Source organism: Hyaena hyaena, unplaced genomic scaffold, assembly GCF_003009895.1.
Source record: "Hyaena hyaena isolate Hyena2069 unplaced genomic scaffold, ASM300989v1 scaffold_58, whole genome shotgun sequence".
In the NCBI taxonomy this organism is placed as follows: Eukaryota; Metazoa; Chordata; class Mammalia; order Carnivora; family Hyaenidae; genus Hyaena; species Hyaena hyaena.
Window position 1 is genome coordinate 2240479 of NW_024080689.1, and position 23939 is coordinate 2264417.

Genomic DNA, 23939 nt, shown 5'->3' on the forward strand with positions numbered 1-23939 from the left:
GGGCAGGCTTTATTGCCCTCAGTTTCCCCCAAATACCAGCTAAAGAAAGAAGCATAGGTGTGGGGCAGAGTTGGGGGTGGGGCTGAGCACAGGAGGGTTAAATATGTGAACTGGGATAAGATCAGTTCAGTTGGCTTTGAGGCTTTGTGTCCTCTCACAAGAGGTAACAAACTCAAATGCTGTCTTGGGCCAGGTAGATGGGCTGAAGGAGTGAGGTAAGAAAGTGTAACAACAGGTGTAAAGAGAATGGAGAATCCCAGTGTAAACTGGGGAGGTGCTCCACCAAAAGGCACTTACACACACACACCCCCCCACACACACACACAGCCGGTGTCACCACCAACACCCTCACCCTCACCCCTCCCCAAAAAACCCCCAACCACCTATGAGCCCAATGGGCAGCCAGTTTCCACCTTCTGAGCAATTAGTCCAATCTACCTTCTCCCTCCTCTGCCCAGCGTGGCCCACCCCGCATGCTATTATGGAATTCCACGATGGGGTCTGTGAATCACACGCCTAACTTTCTGAAGAGCTTTGAGAAGTATTTGCATCCCAGCAACTTCGTGCCCACCGGAGGTTGGACAAACACCCAAATCTGGGAATCAGGTGGGACACAGCCATGTTCACACCTGTTCCATACCGATGTCTGGGTGCTGCTTGCTTTTCATCACAGCATCTCCAGAAAACCTCCCAGGTTTGTAGAGGTACGACATCATCAAAGGGAATGGAGTGTGATCTAATGCTGAAACCGTGAACCGCCTCGAGCCAGTAATTTGCAGGGTCTGGCAGATGTCACGTATCGCTCGGCTTCCCTGGAAAAATTAGAATGTCTTACAGCAGCCCTGTGAGCTCACGGTGGTGCCCGGAGGCTCCTCAGCACATAATTTGGAAACCATGGGACTAGCCAATAAGTAGTAATAATAATGATAATGATAATGAGAGGAAATCACTGGCATTTATCCCTGGGCTTCAGTTTCCAATAAGCTTTCAGTCTCTCTTAATATTTTCTGTCTTTGAGCTGTAGCAGAAGAGTCAAGGTAGAGGTTTATGAACACATTAAGAGAATAAACGTCCCAACGGGACCATAATGGACTCTATACTACTTTTCACAAGTTCAGCAAATACGTTGATAACCGAATCGTCAGCTTCCAGAATCCCACAGGCCACCGAAGGAAGACCCTTTGTTAGATCAAGGGCTGTTTATGTCCTCAGGGATCTCACCGGAACTGGCCGAGGAAAACACAATAAAATCAATCAAGAAAAAGAAGGAGAAGAAATCTCCAAACACAGAATTTGGTCAATGTAGGAGAGCTAGAAAAACTCAGACTATCTTCCCAATACTTGTCCTGAAGGCACGAAAAACACAAGACGTAAATCCAAGTTCAGTCACAGCCTGATTCAAACAAAAGAAGGAGGGAAGGAGAGAACACGAATGGATGCTTTCTAACTGGAAAACTCTACTTGATCTCGATTCTTCTTTCCCTTGCACAGGCGACCAGCCCCAGCGACTAACTTGGCTGAGAAGGGATAGAGGAAAAGGGAAAAAAAAAGACCTTCTGTTGATGGCTTTAAATACATTTTATTGTATTCTTGGTTCAGGAAGGCATCTGCCTCTCTGTCAATCAAACAAAAATTGCAGGAGAGCATAAAGGGGACAAAGTGGAATCATAATCTTATATAGAAATTACCATCTCCTTCCAGACTCTTCTGCCTGGGCACATGGCTTCCTTTTACTTTCTTCCTTTTCTTTCCCTTTTTATTGTTCCCCAAAAAAGGAAACCATCTTGTTTTGTTTGTTTTCACCGGAAGATATAGGCTGATATGTATGCGCTTCAAGAACCGCACTTCTAAAACACCATTTTAACAGCTACATAATGTTCTATGAATAAATGTGATACAATTCAGTTTTTAAGTCCTCAAACCACTTGCACCGGCTCAGAGGCTTGCTAATATAAACGACGCTGTACTGAAAATATTCACAGTTAAACGTCTGAGCACATCTTTATTTTCTTAGGAGAAATTCTTTCAGTTGGAATTTCTGGGTCATAGGGTATACACATTTTTAAAGGGTTTTGATAACGTACTGCCAAACGGTCCTTTTTTTAAATTAAATTTGAATTTATGCACCTTTGTACACGCTCAACGCACGAAAGAGCCACAGATTCGCTTCTCAAAGAGCTTTCGATGGAGAGTTTCAAGTGCTTTGAAGCCAAGGCAACTCCCAATTGACTTAAATGAGTTGGGGTGGGGGTTAGGGCGGGGGGAGACCTGCTTGACTTTCGAAACTAAACTATCCCTGATGGGGCGCCTGGGTGGCTTAGTCGGTTAAGCGTCCGACTTTCGCTTAGGTCATGATCTCGCGGTTCGTGGGTTCGAGGCCCGCGTCGGGCTCTGTGCTGACAGCCAGCTCAGAGCCTGGAGCCTGTTTCAGTCTGTGACTCCCTCTCTCTCTGACCCTCCCCTGCTCACGCTGTCTCTCTCTCTCTCTCTCCTAGAAATAAATAAAACATTAAAAAAAAATTTACAAAAAAAAAGAAACTAAACTATCCCTGAGAATTTCTCATGAAGTGAATTTTACGAAGACTTCCTGCCAGAAAACATGTCACAGTCATTTATATCCGAGGCAGGGGGAGCGTCTGTGAGCAAAATCCATCATGAAAGTCTATGCAAAGCCTTGTCATGTAAACATCTGGAGGAAAAATATGGGTTTTTAAGACTAAGAACCGTGGGGCGGGGGGTGATAGACACGCGCTGGAGGACAGAGGGAAGAGGTTCTGGAAACAGACGGGGGTGGCAGACGGGAGACCCTGCTCACTTGGGGACAGTACTGATTACGAAAATGCCGAGGTGTGGCTCTGTCACCGTCATAAGCCAGCCTGAGACACTGCAAATTTTGCTGCCGTAACATATATATTCCACAGGTCAGCAGCTTCCAAAGAATGCTCTGGAATTAAGAACACAGGACTTCAAACACCACGGGCTGACTCGGTGGCTCCAATGTTCACAAGCCTCATGATCGCCGGGGACCACCTAACACCCACAAACCTTAATTTCCCCGACTGTAAAATGGGTTCAGCAACAACACCTCCGTCAGAGGCTCGTGGTGGGGCTTTAGCGAGACAACATAGGGTAAAACGCAGAGTGCCACAGCCGTGATCGGCACGCGGTGGATGATCGACACGTGATCGTGTGTAGAAGGGGAATGAAGCCAGATAGCTCTGTATTCAGTTTTAACACGCAACGTACAGATGGAGGCAAGAACGTGAGTTCTGTGCGGACTCGCCCAACAGCCTGCCGGCACTCAGGAGCACACTGGTGGCCCGCCCAGAGGCTGAGCCCACGGCAGGAATTCCACGGAACCATCCACTGGGCTCACACCCACGGTCCGTGAGGGCTTGAAGGCAGTTTCTGGGCGGAATCGGACGCAGAGAATTTGGTGGGTGTTTTCTGCCTGTCTGGTCCCGAGCTAGCACCAAAGAAAGCCTGATGAGGTGCGTACTCACAAGGCGAGGGACACGGCCCTCCCTGTTATGAGGGCAGAGGCCACTCACAGGCATGACCTCTGCCCACGGGCCGCAGGAAAAAAGGAAGCCTTTGTGAGGCACTTTCAAATCTGGCATTACTCAGATGAATGGGATTGATTGGGGCTCCTGTGTCATGGCCCAGTATAAAAATGGAACTTCCAACAGAAAGGGGCAAAAGTCTACCCTCCTTGATAAGAATAAAAACAAGCTACCAGAAAGCTACCCCACCCCACGCCAAGAGAATGGTTACATACATTATAGGGCAACCTTGGGGCTCCTGGGCAGCTCGGTTAAGTGTCCAACTCCGGCTCAGGTCATGATCTCACAGTTTGTGGGTTCAAGCCCCATGTCCGGCTCTGTGCGGACAGCTCGGAGCCTGGAGTCTGTTTCAGATTCCGTGTCTCCTGCTGTCTCTGCCCCTCCCCCGCTTGCTCGCTTGTTCTCTCTCTCTCTAAATAAAACATTAAAAAATTAAGAAAAGACAACCTCGAAGCCCTTAAACATCACACCATGGGGCAATCTTTACTGACACAGAAAAGCGTTCTCCTCTGCAAGTGAGATTAACAGGAGGGCCTCCCTCTCGGGGTTGCTGAGAGCATGAAATGAGTTAATACGTGGGGCTAGAGAGCACTGTTAGCGTATTTCGTTAAGACGAAAGCAGTTTGTGGGATAATATTTATAGTGTGATCCTATGTTAAAAAACAAACAAACTATATGTGAATAAATGGCAGAAAAATGCCTGAAAGTACAAGCCCCCAAAAGCGCATGAGGGTGATTTCTGCGGGGGGTGCATACAGTGATTTATTTATAGCCAGTGTTTATATTTCTTTGGATTTCATACATTTATTTTTTTAACCAATGCACATTCTATATTTTCTTTTTTTTTTAATATTTTTATTTATTTCTAGGAGAGAGAGACAGCGTGAGCAGGGGAGGGTCAGAGAGAGATGGAGTCACAGACTGAAACAGGCTCCAGGCTCTGAGCTGGCAGTCAGCACAGAGCCCGACGCGGGGCTCGAACCCACAAACCGCGAGATCATGACCTAAGCGAAAGTCGGAAAGTCGGACGCTTAACCGACTAAGCCACCCAGGCGCCCCTGCACATTCTATATTTTCATATGGAGAAGGAAGGAAAAGGAGAAAGGAAATAAGAGGAAAACAAGAAACCCCACCCTCCATCAACCTAAACAGTCAGGCCTGAGAAAACTGTAAAAGCAGACAAGGGGACCGATGTGACAAGTTTAAATGCTATTTAAAAAAAATTTTTTTTAAGTTTATTTTTGGGAGGGAGAGAGACACAGCATGAGCAGGGGAAGGGCAGAGAGAGAGAGAGAGGGAGACGCAGAATCTGAAACAGGCTCCGGGCTCCGAGCTGTCAGCACAGAGCCGTCGCGGGGCTCGAACCCACGAACCGTGAGATCATGACCTGAGCCGAAGTCAGACACCCACTGACTGAGCCCCCCAGGCGTCCCTTACACGTTATTGACAGAGCTCACACTGACACTGGGAAATGCCGATATAAACGATGTCAAAGGGAAACTGGGATTCAGAACACTTAACCCGCCGCGATTTCGGCTGCGTAGCAGCGCGCACAGAACAAGGATTTGCAGCAAACATGCCCCAAAGATGAGCAGTGATCGCACTGAACAACCGGACTGTGGTGCATCACCCCTGCCTTCCTGTTCCAAACTGCCTACCAGAGCCTCACTCTGCTTCTCCCGTCGGAAAAGAGACAAAAGCCGCCCTACGAGCAATCATTGTAACAATAACCGTCAGAACGCCTCTTACTTGCTTGATGCACACCAGCAGCAGCAGGGCGAGGACCAGGGGCGAGGGCTTCCTGGAGGCGGAGAGAGGCCTGGCCCCCCGCGCAACAGGGGTGCCCATGGGCAGCGCGTGGACTCCGGGTGGGGGACCCCTCGGTGCCGGCCTCCCCTTCCTTGCCGCGACTTCACAAGTGCGGGCGCGCTTCTAGAAAGGTCCGAGATGTACCGCAGGCGGCCCCCTCCTGCATTCCTCCCTGCACAGCGCGCGCCGGGAGAGATGTTTGCACAAACCCGGCGCACGCGGGGCGGAGAAGCGTCTAAACAGGTCTAGAGCCACCTACCGAATCTCCAGGGTTTCTCCCCAGCGGCTGCTCAGCCCCCGCCCCGGCCCCCACCACAAGGGCAGGGAGATTTTTCCCAGACCTTCCCCAAGGCAGCTGGGCTCCCAGGGACTTTCTGAGCAGAGGCCGCCTGTGTGTGTGTGTGTGTGTGTGTGTGTGTGTGTGTGTGTGTGTGTGTTGGGGGGAAGGGAGCCAGGCAGTCAGTGGGCTCGGCTTTCAACGCCCCTGCTCAGCGTCCAAGGTCAGCACAGTTGCAGCTGCCGTTCAGCAGGAGGGGGAGGGCCTGGCAGGTGGGCCGTGGGCTCCTGGTGAGGGGGGCATGTCTCTTCCTAAGGCATCAGCCTGTCCGGCCGCCGCCAGGGGAGGGTCTCCCCGAGGCCCTGTCTATGCTAACACTTCGAGCGGGTCCTGACTCAGGTCCTAAAGCAAAGCCCCTAACCCGGACTCAGTCCCGTCTACACTGGAGCAAAAGACGTGGGGAGAAGTCAAGCCCAGCTCTTGACTGCCCGCTTGTGTGAACAAAGGTCGCTGCTTGACGCAGAGCACATGAGGTCCAGAGAGGTTAGGACGCTTGCCCAAGGCCACACAGCAGTAAATGGGGGGAGCCTGGATTCCAGAATCACCCGCCTACACGGTCACTAGGTCAGGTGCTGTGTCTCCCCTTAGGTGTCCCGGTCTTGTTCCTTTCGCTCACGGGTTCCTCCGATCGGCTCAGCCCTTCTCTCCCCACCCCTCCCCGTCCAGCCCGGAGGCCCAGGAAGAGGTCCTGACTGGATGAAACGCAGGTCGGCAAGAGACAAGAAGATTGTGTTTTCATTTAGTTTATTCTTGTTTTTCCCTCCATTCAGAGCTTCGCTAACTTTTCTGAATGAATGATTTCTGAACCGTTGGGGAAAAACAAGTAAACATCGCTTGTTAGAAATCCTTGCAGATCTTGGGGCGCCTGAGTGACTCAGTTGGTTGACCGTCCGACCCATGACCTCAGCTCAGGTCATGATCTCACGGTTCACGGGTTCAAGCCCCACGTCGGGCTCTGAGCTGACAGCTCGGAGCCTGCTTGGGATTCTCTCTCTCTGCCCCTCCCCTGCTTGCTCACTTGCTCACTCTCTTGTAATAATGACACTCTCTCGTAATAAATAAATGAACATTAAAAAAAATCTTTGGAGATCATAAAATCCTCACATGCCAAGATTTTAAACCTTAGAAGTAAAATGCTCATATTGAACAAAGACCAATCCCCCCCCCCCCGCTCCCCAAGGGCTACGGCAATAATACGGCCTCTGGCATCGGTGTGGCTGTCTCTGGGACAGCAGGATAAAGTGACAGAGGAAGAATAGTGCCAGACGATGGCTCTGCCCCTTCCGTTATGGCTGGAAAACCATTCTGGAAGCACGCGTTAATCTCCGTATCATGCAAGCTACGTGCTGGCAAAGGAAACGCCTGCCTTGTAAGAACATTCTATCTAATCTCTTTGAACTTATCCTTAAAAACATCCTTTTTGGGTAACGCCTGGGCGGCTCAGTCGGTTAGGCGTCCGACTCTTGGTTTCGGCTCAGGTCGTGATCTCACGGTTTGTGCGTTAGAGCCCCACCGACAGCTCGGAGCCTGGAGCCTGCTTCAGATTCTGTGTCTCCTCTCCCTCTCTCTGCCCCTCCCCCCCCTCAAAATAAATAAATAAACTAAAAAAAAAAGATTAATTAAAAATAACATCCTTCTTTCCTGAAGGGACAGGAGTCACGGTCCTGCACAAGCTCTTCGCTGCTGGACAGATGCCACCTAGCGATAAAACGTGGTAACTCCTCTGCCCAAAACGCGGGTAGCCAAGCCCACAAATGCAGGGCTCTCGGGCCGTGCCAGCCGGAGGCAGAGAGTGACAGTGACCCACAGGGCACTGCCCTTCTCCCCTACCCGCCCCACTGGGTGATTCTCTCTTACACCTGGGGGTACATGTGAGGGGTCTTCAGGAGGTGCTAACATACAATCTATGACCTGTATGTTTCCAAGGCCATGTGGAATCTTCTGTGATATTCTTCCTGCCCCCATTCCCGCACCAGTGTCCTTGGCCCGTCATCACTCCCAGAGAGTCCCCACTGCGAGGACAGGTGTGAGGGTGCCGAGGGCTGTGCCTGCCAGCTCTGGAGGCCCCAGTACGGTGCTGAGTGCCACACGCTTCGGGGTCCAGCCGCACACCCCTCCTCTGCACAGCCCCGAGGCCCCACAGCAGGCTGCCCGCACCTCGCTCTCTCCATCCCTGAAGCCAGATGTTGTCCTTGGGAGTCCCTGTCCCTGTCGGGCTGGGCAGGGAGCAGGCTGTGCGGGCTGTGGGATTCCGCATCCCTGGAACACAGCCCTGAGTACGCCAATCAATGCCAAAGGCAAGGTGTGGGGGGTCCAGACTCACCCGGACACCTGCCCGGATGCCCCTGGTCTCCATCAAGTGCTGACACTCTCCGTAAAAGCCAAAGTGCGGAAGCAACTTGAGTGTCCACTGATAGATGCACACAGTGTGGTTTGTCCACACCAAGGGATGCCACGGAGCCTTAGAAAGGAAGGAAATTCTGGGGGTGCCTGGGGGCCTCAGTTGGACGAGCATGTGACTTTTGATCTTGGGTTTGTGAGTTTGAGCCCCACGTTTGGTGAAGAGATGACTTTAAAAAAGCAAAACCTATGGGGCCCCAGGTGGCTCGGTCACTTGAGCGCCCAACTCTCAATCTTGGCTCAGCTCATGATCTCACGGTTTGTGAGTTCGAGCCCCACGTTGGGCTCTGCGCCGACAGCGTGAAGCCTGGTTGGGATTCTGTCTCTCCTTCTGTCTCTTCTCCTGCCCCATTCACTATCTCTCAAAATCAATAAAAGGAAACTTAAAAGATAAATAAATAAAAACAAAGGAAGGAAATGCTGACTCCTGCTACGACACGGGTGAGCCTTGTGGACGTTACGCTGAGTGAAAGAAATGGGTCACGAAGAGACGATACTGCATGACTCCCCTCCGTGGGAGGTCCCCGGGGTGGCCCGGTTCGTAGACAGAGACAGGAAGTGGAGTGGCAGGTGCCCGGGCTGGGGACGGGGATGGGGGATCCCTGTTGGCTGGGGGCCGAGAGGAAGGGGTCTGGAGGCTGGGTGCACAGCACTAGGAAAGTAAAAAATGGTCACCATGGTAAATCTTGTTTTCTGCATATTTTCACCCGAGTTTAAAAAGGCAAAAACAGAGAGCCAGCGCCGCCCTGCACACCCACACCCTGGGGAGGGTTGAGGAGCCAGCGCGGCTGATGGGAACACGTTGGCTCCGCGCTTTCTTTCTCCAGCGGCTTCTCGGCCACAGGCGCACACATGGACGCCACATGCTGGGGGCCCCTCGGGGATGGGAGAGAAGGCCGTCAGGGTGCCCGATGGGAGGGCTGAGGGCGGCAGGTAGCACGCGGAGGCGGGGAGGGGCCCGCTGCTCAGCCCCACGCCGCACAGCTCCTCCAGCCGTGGACGGGGCCGGGTGACAGCAGGTGCACACCCTCCTCCCCGCCTGCCTCGCCCTGGCCTTCTCCCTCGCCGCCCTGGGCAGCAGCCACTGGTGCGAGGGGACCCGCCGGGTGGCGAAGCCGCTGTGCCAGGAACGCGCGGGAGGCCCCGGTGTGTTCATCGCAGCAGGCACACCGCGTGGCGGGGGGGACAATGAGAGCCGGGCCGTCCAGTACCTTCGGGAGCCGGGGGATGACAAGTTCATCCAGAACCGGCTCCATGTGGGGCTCTCACAGTCCTGTGGAGGAGGCCTCAGCAGCTCAGGTGAGTGTGGCCGCAGGTGCAGGGGTGGGGCGGCAGGGTCAGGGGGCTTGGCAGCCAGGCTGCCTGGGTTTGAATCCCAGCTCTGCCGCTGAGCGCCCTCTGCATCCTCGGGCAAGCTTCCTCACCTTTCCGAGCCTCTGTTTTCTCATCTGTGAAATAGGAACGACAGCGGTGCCTGTCAGAGAGAGTTATTATAAGGAGTAAATGGCTGGGTCCCTCGCCTCACAACAGTTCCTGAGACATGGTGTTGGAAGCATTCGCATTGACCGTTTGCTAGCGGCCACCCAATCCCCCGGAAAACCCTGTCTAACTCTAAACTGCATCCTTGCGCTTTTTTAAAAAATGTTTTATTTATTTCTGAGAGAGAGAGAGAGAGAGAGAGAGAGAGACAGCGTGAGCAGGGGAAGGTCAGAGAGAGAGGGAGAGAATCTGAAACAGGCTCCAGGCTCTGAGCTGTCAGCACAGAGCCCGACGCGGGGCTCGAACCCACGAACCATGAGATCATGACCTGAGCCGAAGACAGATGCCCAACCGACGGAGCCACCCAGGCGCCCCTGCATCCTTGCACTTTTAAGGGGGTCTTGAAATGCCAGGCTCTCGGGGGCCCCTGGAGGGCTCCGTCGGTTAAGTGTCCAACTCTTGTTTTCGGCTCAGGTTGCAGTTTGTGGGTTCAAGCCCCGCATCAGGGTCCACACTGGCAATGTGGAGCCTTCTTGGGATTCTCTCTGTCTGCCTCCTTGCTCTGTCTCTGTCTCTCTCAAAATAAATAAATAAACTTAACAATAAAATTTAAAAAAAAGAAATGGCAGGTTCTCTTGGAAAGTTGACTTTTATCATCATTGGCGGGAAGGGAACCTACCTCTCGGGGGGCACCTTCCAGAAATAAGAATCCTAAACATGCAAGACCTTTGTCTCTGGAAATCCTTGCAATAACCCTATAAAGTAGATATTATTTCCTCAGCTCGCAGATGAGGAAACTGAGGCTCAGGATTTCAGGTCATATGGTTGGTGGGCTCAACCCCGCTTTTGCCAGATTACTCAGCCCCGATTGCATATCTTTTGAACTTCTGTGGGTTGGTAAGGGAAATGGGGGAGGAAGACAAGAGGGAAGGGACAGTTGGTATTTGGAGCACCTATTTCAGAAAAAAAAGTTGCTTTGTTTTATATCCTAAGGAGCTAAGAAAGGGGTAGCTGAACTCCACAGTGTCAGACAGCCTGGGCACAGACCCAAGCCCATACTTGGGGCCACAACGCTCTGCCCTTCCTGCTAGGAAAGCACACCCCTCAAGGTGGAAAGGAGAGGGCCTCCCCCCATTTCTCTCTGGACCTCAGGCTTAACACATTAAATTTCTTAACCAGCTTTTTGTTTTCCTTGGAGTTTCTAATTGCCTTTTCCCAGCCTTATAGCATTAGTGGTGTCTTCCTGAGGTCTAAGTAAAAGGCTCCAAGTAGGAACCCTCTCATATGCTGCTTACCCCCTCCATCCTGCCCCAGTGGGGGCCACCAAGGGGCGGTGCCTAGCCGTACCCTTCCACGTGCCCCCGTCAGTACGTATGGCCTTTGCTTTAAGTGGGGTGCACATGATGCAGCAGTACTTAGAGCTGAAGCTATTGGAAGGGCCTTCCACCCCTCTCCTCTGGGGGATGCAGCTTTCTTCCTGTAAGTCTTCTGTCTCTACCCCCACAGATGCAGGAGGCTCATGATCCTGCATTCTAGAAGGCACTGAAGGCAGTCGCAGATTTTCAGTTTGGAAAATATGGTCACCAAACCCATGAGCAGGTTGCTTGGGAACTTCCACTCCCCTCCCAAGTCCCCAAATGAGGTCTGCCTACTTCCTATTTCCATAGCTGCATATAAGCATCACTTCAGTTATCAAATGTTTGCTGGGCATGACAATCACCCAGGAAGTTAATACAAGTCCAGATGCCCAGTGCAGGAGATTCTGATTCGATTGGTCTAAATGAGGTCTAGATATCTACAGTCCTTTTAAAAAAAAAAAAAAATAGGGGCGCCTGGGTGGCTTAGTCGGTTAAGCGTCCGACTTTCGCTTAGGTCATGATCTCGCGGTTCATGGGTTCGGGTCCCGCGTCGGGCTCTGTGCTGACTGCCAGCTCAGAGCCTGGAGCCTGTTTCAGTCTGTGACTCCCTCTCTCTCTGACCCTCCCCTGCTCACGCTGTCTCTCTCTCTCTCTCCTAGAAATAAATTAAAAAAAAAAAAAAAAGAAGAAGAGGAACTTGACTCAGTGCTGGAGGAGTAGGCAGCCACCGCAGGTTCTTGAGTACGAGAGTTACCTGGAGTTTTCTCTCCTACAAAAGAGGAAGAGTCTCTGTGATCTGAAGATGCTCCCCGAGCTTACTTCTGTCCCTGAGAACTTCCAGGGAAGGTAGGTGACGTGACCCTGGCCCTGAGGACGCTTACAGTGTGCTGTCATTGATAACGATTTGTGTGGGGCGCCTGGGTGGCTCAGTCGGTTAGGCCTCCGACTTCAGCTCAGGTCATGATCTCACGGTTCGTGGGTTCGAGCCCCGCGTCAGCCTCTGTGCTGACAGCTCAGAGCCTGGAGCCTGTTTCCGATTCTGTGTCTCCCTCTCTCTCTCTCTGACCCTCCCCTGCTCAGGCTGTCTCTCTCTCTCTCTCTCTCTCAGAAATAATTAAAAATAATAAAAAAAAAAAAAAAGAAAGAAACCGATTTGTGCTAGAGCCACGTACAAACAGTCCCCGGTACAACTTGTTTTATTTCAGCGAAATTTCAGTGGATCGTAACTGAGAGCGGCTTCCCTGTCCATTATCTCGTTAAATCCTCAAAGCGAGGCTAGCGCGGGGACCGCTGAACTTGGTTTAGGGCTGGGAAAGCCATTCCTTTGCAGAGTCNAAACAGGCTCCAGGCTCTGAGCTGGCAGTCAGCACAGAGCCCGACGCGGGGCTCGAACCCACGAACCGCGAGATCATGACCTAAGCGAAAGTCGGACGCTTAACCGACTAAGCCACCCAGGCGCCCCTGCCATCTTCCTAATATACTTATATTGCTGTTTTCTATAAATCAATAATTTCTATAAATCGAAAATTATTTAGACTGTATGAATATTGTTCATCACAGAATCAAGGAGATGCTATCATTACATTAAGTTATTTGTACAGCCTTTTGCTTTTCCTGGAGTTCCTAATTGCCTTTCCTTTTCCCATCCTCATAGCATTGCCTTTTTTATGCCCCTCAGCTCTCTTTTCTATCTGGTGTTATCTGTATCTCTAGTAAGCTCTCCTCGTGACTAAGACACACACCAGAGTTAGAGAAGCATGCCCTGGGGTGCAGCAAAACCCTCTGGAAAGAGCATTCAGTGCAGCACAGAACAAATTTGCTAAAAGCCATTTCCTTGTCAAGCACAGGATGAGGGGAACGGAGGGATACAAAGGTGAGTGGACCACAGTGGCGGGGATCGAGATGAAACTAAAACAGGGGAAAATATGACCATGATTATCACAAAGATTCACATATGATATTGGAATAGAAAGGAAGAAGAGGTTATTCACAGCGCCGGGCATGGCGAAGGCTTCATAAAGGCGGCGGCCACTGTGCCAGGCTTCCAAACAGGACTATGATTTTAATAGATGAAGATTAGGATATTCCAGGCAGGATAGAGTGTCTGAGGCAGAACAGTCCAGATATTTGCATTAGAACACCAGGCGGGGTGGAAGGGGGAGCCTTGTTACAGAAGAACTTAACTCACTTGGCTTTTCGATGTCACCTGAGGCAACTTCTCCTCCCCTGCAACATGAGGTCATGCTCACTCCAGGACAAGGAACTGGGCAAGACAGTGCTCCCTAGAAAGAATCACCTAACTGGACAAAATGAGAAGCAGCGCTATTTATAACACCGGAGGAGGTTGGGTCACAGTAGCCCCCAAAACCGAAGGCAGGACTTAGGAAATTAGCCAGTTGGGAGTTGCTTTGCCGGTGACCTGGGAATTTGGAGAAAAGATTCTGCAGGTGCTGGGCTTGTGGGAAGGGTGGGAAGCCTCAGCTCCTAAATGATGTCAAAGGTCCAGGCTTCAGGGTGGACCTGCATATGGCGTGTGCCTGATACACTCACACAAATGCTATACGGAAAGATGATATCAACCGTCCCTGAGCGTCTGATAAAAACCTTGACCCAGGTGGGAGGAGAGAGCCTTCTCCACCTAAACCAGGGGCCGACAGCAGTTATGGGGCCACGAGAAGACCTTTCACGCTTCTTCCTTTAGAGACCCAGAAGCTCCTTGAACTTCTACCAACCCAGGGAGTGTTTTGTGTGCGCGCGTGCGCACACACACACACACAGCCTTCTCGTGGGTCACATCACCACAAGGTTTTTAATTATATTGTCAGGAACACGGGCTGAATTCTAAGGAGGGTTGATGTTCTCAGTGTTCATGGACAAAGCCGAGTAGAAATAAAGAATGTCATTCTTGACCCCTTTCTGATTTATGTGCATCTTATATACTTGATGTCAAACCAGAGACTTTTTTAACAAGTGCTTTGCTGGGTCTTCTCAAAGATTACCACCCTCCCCCCGCCCCACCACCAGAGATGCCTTTTGAGATGCTCTTTGCAAAGTAAAATAAAAAGAGTTTCGATTGTCAGAAAAAACTAGAAAATGTTGCCTGTTACATTTTCCTCTTGGAAATTAACAACGCATATTCACATATTAAAACTTCTAAGAAGTCCCACAATAAAGAACACTGTTTATTACATTTCCCCGTGTTTCCCCAAATTGGCTGATCATAGAAAAAGAGCCTGTTCGGAGGAACATTCTTCGTAGAGATCTTTTTTTTAAAAATTTTTAAAAATGATTATTTATTTTTGAGAGAGAGAGAGAGAGAGAGAGAGAGACAGACAGAGGGTGAGCAAGGCCCAAGAAAACACATCAGCCGCAGAATATAGCCTGGGGCCCTAGCTGAAGATTAGTCCCCACAAACATCTGCTAGTAAGTCTCATTTATCACAAGTGCCTGGGAGATTCGTCGTATACGACAGAAAAGGATTACTGCCCTACTCACACATACTCTCTCTCTCTCTTTCAAAAATAAATAACACATTTTAAAAAAGACAAGGATTCCAGCTGGAGGTGAATGGGAGGGCACCCAAAATGCTCAGAGAGAGAGTCCAGGAGGAGGGGGAGCTCAGGACACCTCACAATAAGGCTCCACCTTGGGGAGGGCGCCCCTTGATCTGAGGAAGCCCAGGAAAGGGGTATCAGGAAGTCCGCCCCTCCCCCCTCCCCCCCCAGCTCTGATGTCCCTCGAAGCCTCCCTGGATCTTTTCCTGCGGAATCAGCTTTATCTCTGTCCCTGCAAAAGCTCCCTCCAGGAGGCCCGTATCGAGTGTGATTTTAGGACATCCTCTGCACAAGCCACCTTCTCTTCTTCCTATTCGGATTCCTTCAAGTGCCTTTACTTTCGTTTTTAATGTTTATTTATTACTGAGAGACAGAGACAGAGTGCGGGCAGGGGAGGGGCAGAGAGAGGGAGACACAGAAGCCAAAGCAGGCTCCATGCTCTGAGCTGTCAGCACAGAGCCCGACGCGGGGCTCAAACCCATAGACCGCGAGATCGTGACCTGAGCCGAGGTGAGATGCTCAACCGATGGAGCCACCCAGGTGCCCCTGTCTACACCGCCTTTAAAGGCATTCTGATTCCACCCTCTGAAATGGAGATTTGAGAGAAAGCGCCCAATCAATGAGTCAACAAAATGTGTCAGTTTCCAATTCTCTGCTGTGGCGCTCTATCCCAAAAGGTCAAGGACAGAGGGGCCTGGGCATGCCATGGGGGGAGGGGTGGAGAACAAGGGACAGGGATGCCAGAGCCCAGGGTCGGGTCCTGGACAGCAGCTCGTTCCCAAGCTGGCGTGTTGCACCGCTTCGTCGGTGAAACTCTAGCGCTGAGCTCTGTTAACACCCGCCCCTCTGGCTTCCTGGGATTTATGAAGATTTTTCCTTTTAATCCCCTGGCCTCATGCAAAAAGAACACCATTTCTGAGGATTCAGATGAATCAAGGGGTCACGATGACCTGACTTTTTGCCCAGGCTGACCTCAGCCTTCTAAGCTCTTGTGAATTCTCCTAATCTCCTTGGCTGGCCTCTACTTTCTTTTGTGCCCTGCCCCTGGCTCTGACTTGGCCTCCTCTTTATTCCTGTGAGGAAGGGCAGCCCTCTAGGGAAGGCAAGATAGACAATTCGTCCTCCGTGTATTGTAGAGAAAGCCAGCAGGTGGGTGATGTGCATAAAGGTGCTGGATCTCCAGTGTTTCGATTCCTGACTCTACCAACCTCTTTGTGCCTGGCCTCCAGATCTGTAAAACGTGGCTGTCTGCACTTGCTTTTATTGATAACAAAACACTCAAAAAAAAAAAAAAAAAAAAAACCCTAACAAAACCATAAGACAGTTTACAGAACACTTTCACCACTTTGTCATTGAAGGATTTTTATCAGACGCATTTCACAGATGAAGAGACCGAGGTTCAGAGTGGGCAGGAAATGTCATCCAATTACTGAACGGCTGAACCAGGCACAGAGGCCAGGCCTTGAGGATTTACGTGCACCATTCTGCCCGTGGCACCCACCTGCTGCTCTCTGCTGGCCTCACTCATGGGGCCCCGTGGTGAGGACTCAGTGGCTTATGTGAAGAAGAGCTCGCAGCTCCAAAGGGCTCTCTGAGAGCAGCGTGGGAGTGTAGAGATGTCCCCCACGCAACAGCGACTTCCTTGGTAGAATCAGGGACGTTTGGACAAATTTTTGCTGCTGTGACCCTACCACTGCCCAAATCAGAGAACCTTCAGGGAAATGGGTACATCCATGCCAAGTGGACTGGATTAAAAAGCGGAAGAGGCCGTGTGGCTATAGACTGGCAGACGGGTCCCCAGTGCCATCATCCTCACCCCCCACCCCCCGGCCGTGTAAATGCCCTCCCTTGGGCCGTGTTATGGGCGGAGTCTGTTACAAGTTTTCCAGAAAGAACCCCATCAGGGCAGCTCAACCGAACGGCTGGATCATAAACCCAGCCTTTGCTCTCCTTCTTCCCAGAGCCCAGCATTGGTGCAGGGCAGGCAGGGAAAGCAACGAGGCCCCAGGGCGCTCGGCGTTTCGTGAGGACCAGCACATGGCAAACCTGAAGGCCTATGGCATTTCGGCACGCACCTCCGCGAGCGCGCACCTGTTCGTGCGCACGGTCCTTCCCGCGTGAGCCTGATGCCGTAGCAGGTGAAGCCAGAGGAAGGGTGGGTGTTGAGGAAGCGAGGCCATGAAAGAAGAGGAACTTGACAGGGGCCCCCGGGTGGCTTAGTCGGTTGAGCGTCCGACTTTCGCTCAGGTCATGATCTCGCGGTTCGTGGGTTCGAGCCCCGCGTCGGGCTCTGTGCTGACTGCCAGCTCAGAGCCTGGAGCCTGTTTCAGTCTGTGACTCCCTCTCTCTCTGACCCTCCCCTGCTCACGCTGTCTCTCCCTCTCTCTCTCCTAGAAATAAATTAAAAAAAAAAAAAAAGAAGAAGAAGAGGAACTTGACTCAGTGCTGGAGGAGTAGGCAGCCACCGCAGGTTCTTGAGTACGAGAGTTACCTGGAGTTTTCTCTCCTACAAAAGAGGAAGAGTCTCTGTGATCTGAAGATGCTCCCCGAGCTTACTTCTGTCCCTGAGAACTTCCAGGGAAGGTAGGTGACGTGACCCTGGCCCTGAGGACGCTTACAGTGTGCTGTCATTGATAACGATTTGTGTGGGGCGCCTGGGTGGCTCAGTCGGTTAGGCCTCCGACTTCAGCTCAGGTCATGATCTCACGGTTCGTGGGTTCGAGCCCCGCGTCAGCCTCTGTGCTGACAGCTCAGAGCCTGGAGCCTGTTTCCGATTCTGTGTCTCCCTCTCTCTCTCTCTGACCCTCCCCTGCTCAGGCTGTCTCTCTCTCTCTCTCTCTCTCAGAAATAATTAAAAATAATAAAAAAAAAAAAAAAAAAGAAAGAAACCGATTTGTGCTAGAGCCACGTACAAACAGTCCCCGGTACAACTTGTTTTATTTCAGCGAAATTTCAGTGGATCGTAACTGAGAGCGGCTTCCCTGTCCATTATCTCGTTAAATCCTCAAAGCGAGGCTAGCGCGGGGACCGCTGAACTTGGTTTAGGGCTGGGAAAGCCATTCCTTTGCAGAGTCAGTGATCTGCGCCCCACCTGGCCCCGTTTTCGCTACTACCAGCCCTGCTGGGGGCACCTTCTGGGCTGTGCACCAGACTGCATTAAGTCAGTGATGCACCCTGGGTGGGGGAGGGGGCAGCACCCTAATGTGGGCCTGAGTCCTAACGTTTGGGCACTTACCCTCAGGATCCCGTGGAGCCACTCCCCCCACCCCCTGAACTCTGCAGGGAACAAGCAGGTGATTGTGCAGACATCCCGGCATCTGTCACAGCAGACGATGCTCCCAGGCAAAGCACACCCTTCCAGAACAAGAAATAAGCCTGCGGGGGTGGGAGTGGGGGGCACGCACACCCGCAGCCCTTCCACGCTCCAGAAAGCCCGATGGGATACAAACACCTGGGTCACTCGGTGACAGCTCTGAATCTGCTCTAATTCATGTTCAAAAATGATTACGGGGCGCCTGGGTGGCTCAGTTGGTGAGCATTCAACTTCAGCTCAGGTCTTGATCTCACAGTTTGTGAGTTCGAGCCCCAAGTCGAGCTCTCTGCTTTCGGCACAGCACCCGCTTCAGATCCTCTGTCCGTCTCTCTCTGTGCCCCTCACCCACCACACTCTCTCTCTCATTCTCAAAAAAAAATAAATAAATAAAAACATTTAAAAACTTAAAAAAATAAGGAAAAAGAGCCAAGGTGTCTCAGTTTCCTCTAGCTTTGCTAAGATAGACCATAGAAATACCATATGATTCAGTAATTTCCCTACTGGGTATTTACCCAAAGAAAACAAAAAAGCTAATTTGAAAAGATATATAGAGCCCTATACTGATTACAGCATTTACAACAGTCAAGATACGGAAGCATTCCAAGGGTCCATCACTACATAAATGGGTAAAGAAGATATATGTATACAATGGAGTATTATCCAGCCATTAAAAAATGAGATCTTGGGGCGCCTGGGTGGCTTAGTTGGTTAAGCGTCCGACTTTCGCTTAGGTCATGATCCCGCGGTTCGTGGGTTCGAGCCCCGCGTCGGGCTCTGTGCTGACTGCCAGTTCAGAGCCTGGAGCCTATTTCAGTTTGTGACTCCCTCTCTCTCTGACCCTCCCCTGCTCACGCTGTCTCTCTCTCTCTCTCTCTCTCCTAGAAATAAATAAAACATTTAAAAAAATTTTTTAAAAAATGAGATCTTGCCATTTGTAACAACATGGGCAGATCTCAAGGGTATTAGTCTAAGTGAAATAAGTCAGAGAAAAACAAAGACATGATTTCACTGATATGTGGAATCTAAAAACCCAGAATAATCAAACAAAAACTAGATGCTTAAATACAGAGAACAAACTGGTGGTTTCCAAAGGGGGGTAGATAGGGGGATGGGTGAAATAGATAAAAGGGACTAAGAGGCACAAACTGCTGGTTATAAAAAAGCCACAAAGAAGAAAAGCACCGCATTGGGAATATAGTCAATGATATTGTAATAGCATTATACAGGGACAGATGGTGACCACACTCATCAAGGTGAGCATTGAAAATGTGTAGAATCGTCAAATCAGTATGTTTCACACCTGAAATTCAAATAACATTGCCTCTTAATTATGCTTCAACAAAAAATTGGTGCTCCTGAGTGGCTCTGTCAGTTGAGCGTCTGACTCTTGATTTCAGCTCAGGTCATGATCCCACAGTTGTGGGATCAAGCCCCACGTTGGGCTTGGATCTGAGGGTAGAGCCTTCTTAAGATTCCAACTACATTCTGCCTCAGGGCCTTTGCATTTTGCTGGTTCCCTTGCCTGGAATATATGTCCCCCATAGATCCCCATCAATTCCTCATCATCTTTTGACCGACACTCTCTGATCATTCTACATGAAATCAGAGTGACTTATTCTCAATTTGCCTCTTCCTCTCTCCTGTGATAGACCCCGTAATGTGCCACCCAGGTTCCTCTTCACTGATGGATTTGCTGCCCCAGCTGCTGGTAGAGCAGTCAGCAGGGAGCCAGCTCTCAGCCCCTTCAGGGATCACCTCAGTTAGAGAGACCTGACCTTTGACCCAAGCAGGTAGAGAAGGCACTAGTACATCGCATTGAAACTCCATGACACCCACCTGTCCTCACTGACTGCCTTTGCTTTCCACTAAAGGCAAATGTTAGGGCTGGTTTGCAGATGACTCTGTCTGATACTTTGGCATCAGCTGGGGGTAGACGACCACTTAAGAGTGGCTCTGAGACACGGTGGAGAAGGAAGACCTTCCATGCGCAGAACTCTGAGCGCTGCCTGTTGTCTACTTCCTTCGGATGGAAAGATGGCCTGAGTTACAGATCTACACAGTCCTAATGGTAGTTGGCTAATGGGTTGGCCAACTGGCTGGAGACTATGGAAAAAGAATTGGTGACGTGGAAACTTGGGGAAGAAATGTGTGGACATTCATCTTGTAATGACACTGAGTAGGAATAAGTATGAAGGTATTTGCTCCCGTGAGCATGTCCTCAAGGGACAAATCATTGCACAAGGGGCTGTTGCCACGTCTCTTACCCACCAGCCCCATGCTTATTCAAACACACCATGGTGGGGGCGCCTGGGGGCTCAGACGGTCAAGCGTCCGATTTCAGCTCAGGTCATGATCTCGTGGTTCAGGAGTTCAAGCCCCACGTCGGGCTCTGTGCTGACAGATCAGAGCCTGGAACCTGCTTCGGATTCTGGGCCTCCCTCTCTCTCTGCTTCTCCCCAACTCATGCTCTGTCTCTCAAAAATAAATAACAATTAAAAATTTTTTAAACAAACAAACAAATGCACCGTGGTGTCAGAGACAAGAAAGACAGCCATCAAGATATTTCTTCCCGCTTTGCCTCGTTTTCACAGGCAGTAGCTGCTACTTTCCATGGCTATAGAATCTGCTAGGTCCCTCCCCTTCTGACCCCAAGTTCTGACTCGTCTCATTGTGCTGCAGTAGCTCTTTTCGTATCCCGTGTCCGAAGGGGTGCTAACAGCTTCTCAGTGTTGCCGGTCTCTGGGCACCTCAGTGGCCTCTGCTTCCTTAACCCTTCACAGCCCAGCAAATGACCCTTCCATTAAAGTCTCTTGAACCATCCAGAGAGATTTTGTCTCCTGCCTGGACACCAAGGGAGTCCCTGGGTTTTGTTTTGCTCTTATAGGACCTACTACCCTCTGACACACTACAGGACCATTTTCTTGTGGCCTCATTGCCCGCCTCCCAACACAAGGGAGTTAGAAAGCTCTGTGAGGGTGGGCATTCTCATGATATCATTCAGCGCTGCGTTCCTCATGCTTAGAGCGCTTCTTGGCTCATGATAGCTGGGTGATAAATAAATGGCTGAAAAATAAATGACATAATCCAGGAATGACATTTCCAGACATTCTGGAAGCATTAAGCTGACATCTGAGGATGTTTGCTAGTCTTTAGATGGATGGCTAATAACCACTGCTTACGGCAGCGTAGAAACTATACCTGGGACGTCTGTATGATCGCGTGGGGGAGGCCGATGAGTCTGTTAGTGCACCTGATCGCGGATTACCACCGTCATCTGCATCTGCTTAAATAGAAACACTGCCCTGAACTGTTATAGGAGACCCAGATAGCTCCCCTTTCATAAAGGTCCTTGCACTGCTGTGGGGTTTCTCATCAGACATGGGTGTGAATTGTCCAACCGCAGCAGCGGCCACGCTTGGACAAGGGAACTAAAGAACTTGTATGTGGACTGGGCCAAACTTGACATGTAGACATTATACCACTAATAATATTTTCAGCCTCTTAATGTAGGCAGGTCCTCTAAAAAAGTAGAAATTTCCTCGTTCTTAATTTCGAAGAATAGTTTTTATTTAAAAAATACTTCCCAGGGGCGCCTGGGTGGCTCAGTTGGTTAAGCGTCCAACTTCAGCTCAGGTCATGATCTCATGGTTCGTGGGTTCGAGCCCCGCATCGGGCTCTGTGCTGACAGCTCAGAGCCTGCAGCCTGCTTCCGATTCTGTATCTCCCTATCTCTCTGACCCTCCCCTGCTCATGCTGTCTCTATCTCTCTCTCAAAAATAAATAAAACATTAAAAATAAAATAAAATAAAATAAAATAAAATAAAATAAAATAAAATAAAATAAAAAATACTTCCATCCCAAGTGGCACTCTCAGGGGAATGAGTTAAAAATGTGAGGTGTATTCACACAGTGCAGATGAGTAATCTCCAACCTCACACAATATGGATGAATCTTCAGCAAAGCAGTAACAACTTTCTGAATCTATTTTTTTTTTAAGTTTATTTATTTTTTGAGAGAGAGAAAGAGAGGGAACAGCAGGGGAGGGGCAGAGAGAGAGGGAGAGAGAGGATCCCAAGCAGGCTCCACACTGTCAGCACAGAGGCCGACAGGGGGTTTGAACCCACAACCCGTGAGATCAAGACCTGAGACGAAACCAAGAGTCAGATGCTTAACCCTACTGAGCCACCCAAGCCCCTTTTGTGAAATCTATTTAAATAAAAAGTTTTAGAAAGCACAGGTAGGAGTAATATATGCTTTTCAAAGCTAGAAAGTAGACATTCCTCCAGGGCTGGAAAGGGACCTGGGGGGGAGGGGGCGGGGCTAGGAGGAGGGGCACAGGTCGGCAATGCTCTATGTCTTGATCCGGGTGCTGGTTATAGGGTAACATTCCATTTATGAGGATTCAGGAAGCTCTATACCTACCATACATCGCATTTCCACGTGTGTATTACATGCCGATGAAAAGTTGGGTTTTCTTTCATGTCGCTGCACATCTAAATTTCTAAGGAAGGAGGGCCATCTCCCCACCCCCACCCCCGGGGAACCACTCCTCCCCCCGCCTGCTCAGCCCAACACACACTAGGACACCATTAATTTTTTAAAAATGTTTTATTTATTTTTGAGAGAGAGAGAGAGTGCGAGTGAGAGTGTACATGGGGGGGAGGGGCAGAGGCTGGTGTGGACGGTGAATCTGAAGCAGGCTCTACACTGACCGCTGACAGCAATGAGCCCAAAACAAGGCTCGAACTCAGGAACCGTGAGGTCATGACCTGAGCCAAAGTCAGACGCTTAACCGACCGAGCCACCCAGGCGCCCCTGTGGCATTATTACGACTGGTCTTCTGGTTTCTGGTGGTTCAAATGCTTGAACTGGTTTTTAGCTTTTTACGTGTCTTTATTTCTAATCCTATCATGTTTCCTTATGTAACTAAAATATTTAACATTTGGGATAAATTCTTACCATTCTTTTTTTTAATTTTTTAATATTTTTATTTATTTCTGAGAGAGAAAGAGAGAGAGAGAGAGAGAGAGAGAGGCAGAATGAGCAGGGGAGGGGCAGGGAGAGAGGGAGACACAGGATCAGAAGCAGGCTCCAGGCTCTGAGCTGTCAGCACAGAGCCCGATGCGGGGCTTGAACTCACGAACCACGAGATCATGACCTGAGCTGAAGTCGGATGCCCAACCAACAGAGCCACCCAGGTGCCCCTATTCTTTTTTTTTTTTTTAATGTTTATTTATTTTTGAGAGACAGAGACAGAGCGGTAGAGAAAGAGAGAGAGGCACAAAATCTGAAGCAGCTCCAGGCTCCGAGCTGTCAGCACAGAGCCCAATGTGGGGCTTGAACCCACGAACCGTGAGCTCATGACCTGAACTAATGTCGGACGTTCAACTGACTGAGCCACCTAGGTGCCCCTAAGAGTTTATTTTTAAGTAATCTCTACGCCCAACATGGGGCTCTAATCCACGACCTTGAGATCAAGGGTCATGCGCTCCATCGACTGAACCAGCCAGGTGCTCCAAATTCTTAGTGTTCTTAATCGTTCAAGGGAATAATAGTCATCTTTTGTGAGCTGGGTCTATGCAGGGTTAATATGCAGTATCTTAGTCCGTCCTCCCAAGAGCACTGCAAAATGACCCTGTTATGCCCACTTTACAGGTAAGGAAGTTAAGGCCCAGGGAGCTGAAATAGCTTGACTAAGAAGAAGCACTCCCACACCCTGTTCATGTCACACTCAGTAGGGGTTCATTGTGCCACAATCTCCTTAACGGTTCTTCTATGCTTTTCATCCCCAACCCGAAAAGGAAGACCAGATGGCTCTCGGCCATGGTGGTCTGAGCTACCCGGAAGCTACCAGATCCAAGGGTTACGGGAACGGAGCATAGGGATGTTTGCACTGAAAATCACAGGTCCTGATCCTTCATGCCCAGCCGTGAACCACAGAGAAAACCTGCAATAGTCCAGCGAGCCAGAGAGCTTTAAAAGTCCTGGCAAGAGTTCTGAAATCAGACCCGTCCAGCATGTGTCCCTGAATATCAGAGCAGACGCTATATTTACCCTGAAAAGCCCTTCAGTGCGCTGAGAGCTATAAATAGTCATTAGGGCCTGAGCTAGTGGCTTTAACACAAG

General features: G+C 50.2%; 2 protein-coding genes across 2 annotated transcripts in view; one reads left to right on the forward strand and one right to left on the reverse strand.

Moving 5' to 3' along the window:
- GLP2R (glucagon like peptide 2 receptor) overlaps window positions 1-5411 on the reverse strand; it is a 52961-nt gene extending 47550 nt beyond the window's left edge. The window contains exon 1 of the mRNA XM_039231642.1: window positions 5313-5411. Coding sequence (XP_039087573.1) covers window positions 5313-5411 — 99 coding nt within the window. The remainder of the gene's footprint in view (window positions 1-5312) is intronic.
- Window positions 5412-8992: 3581 nt separating this feature from the next.
- The window catches only part of DHRS7C (dehydrogenase/reductase 7C), a 29982-nt gene continuing 15035 nt past the window's right edge, over window positions 8993-23939 (forward strand). Inside the window, 2 exon segments of the mRNA XM_039231632.1 lie at window positions 8993-9042; window positions 9188-9408. Coding sequence (XP_039087563.1) covers window positions 8993-9042; window positions 9188-9408 — 271 coding nt within the window.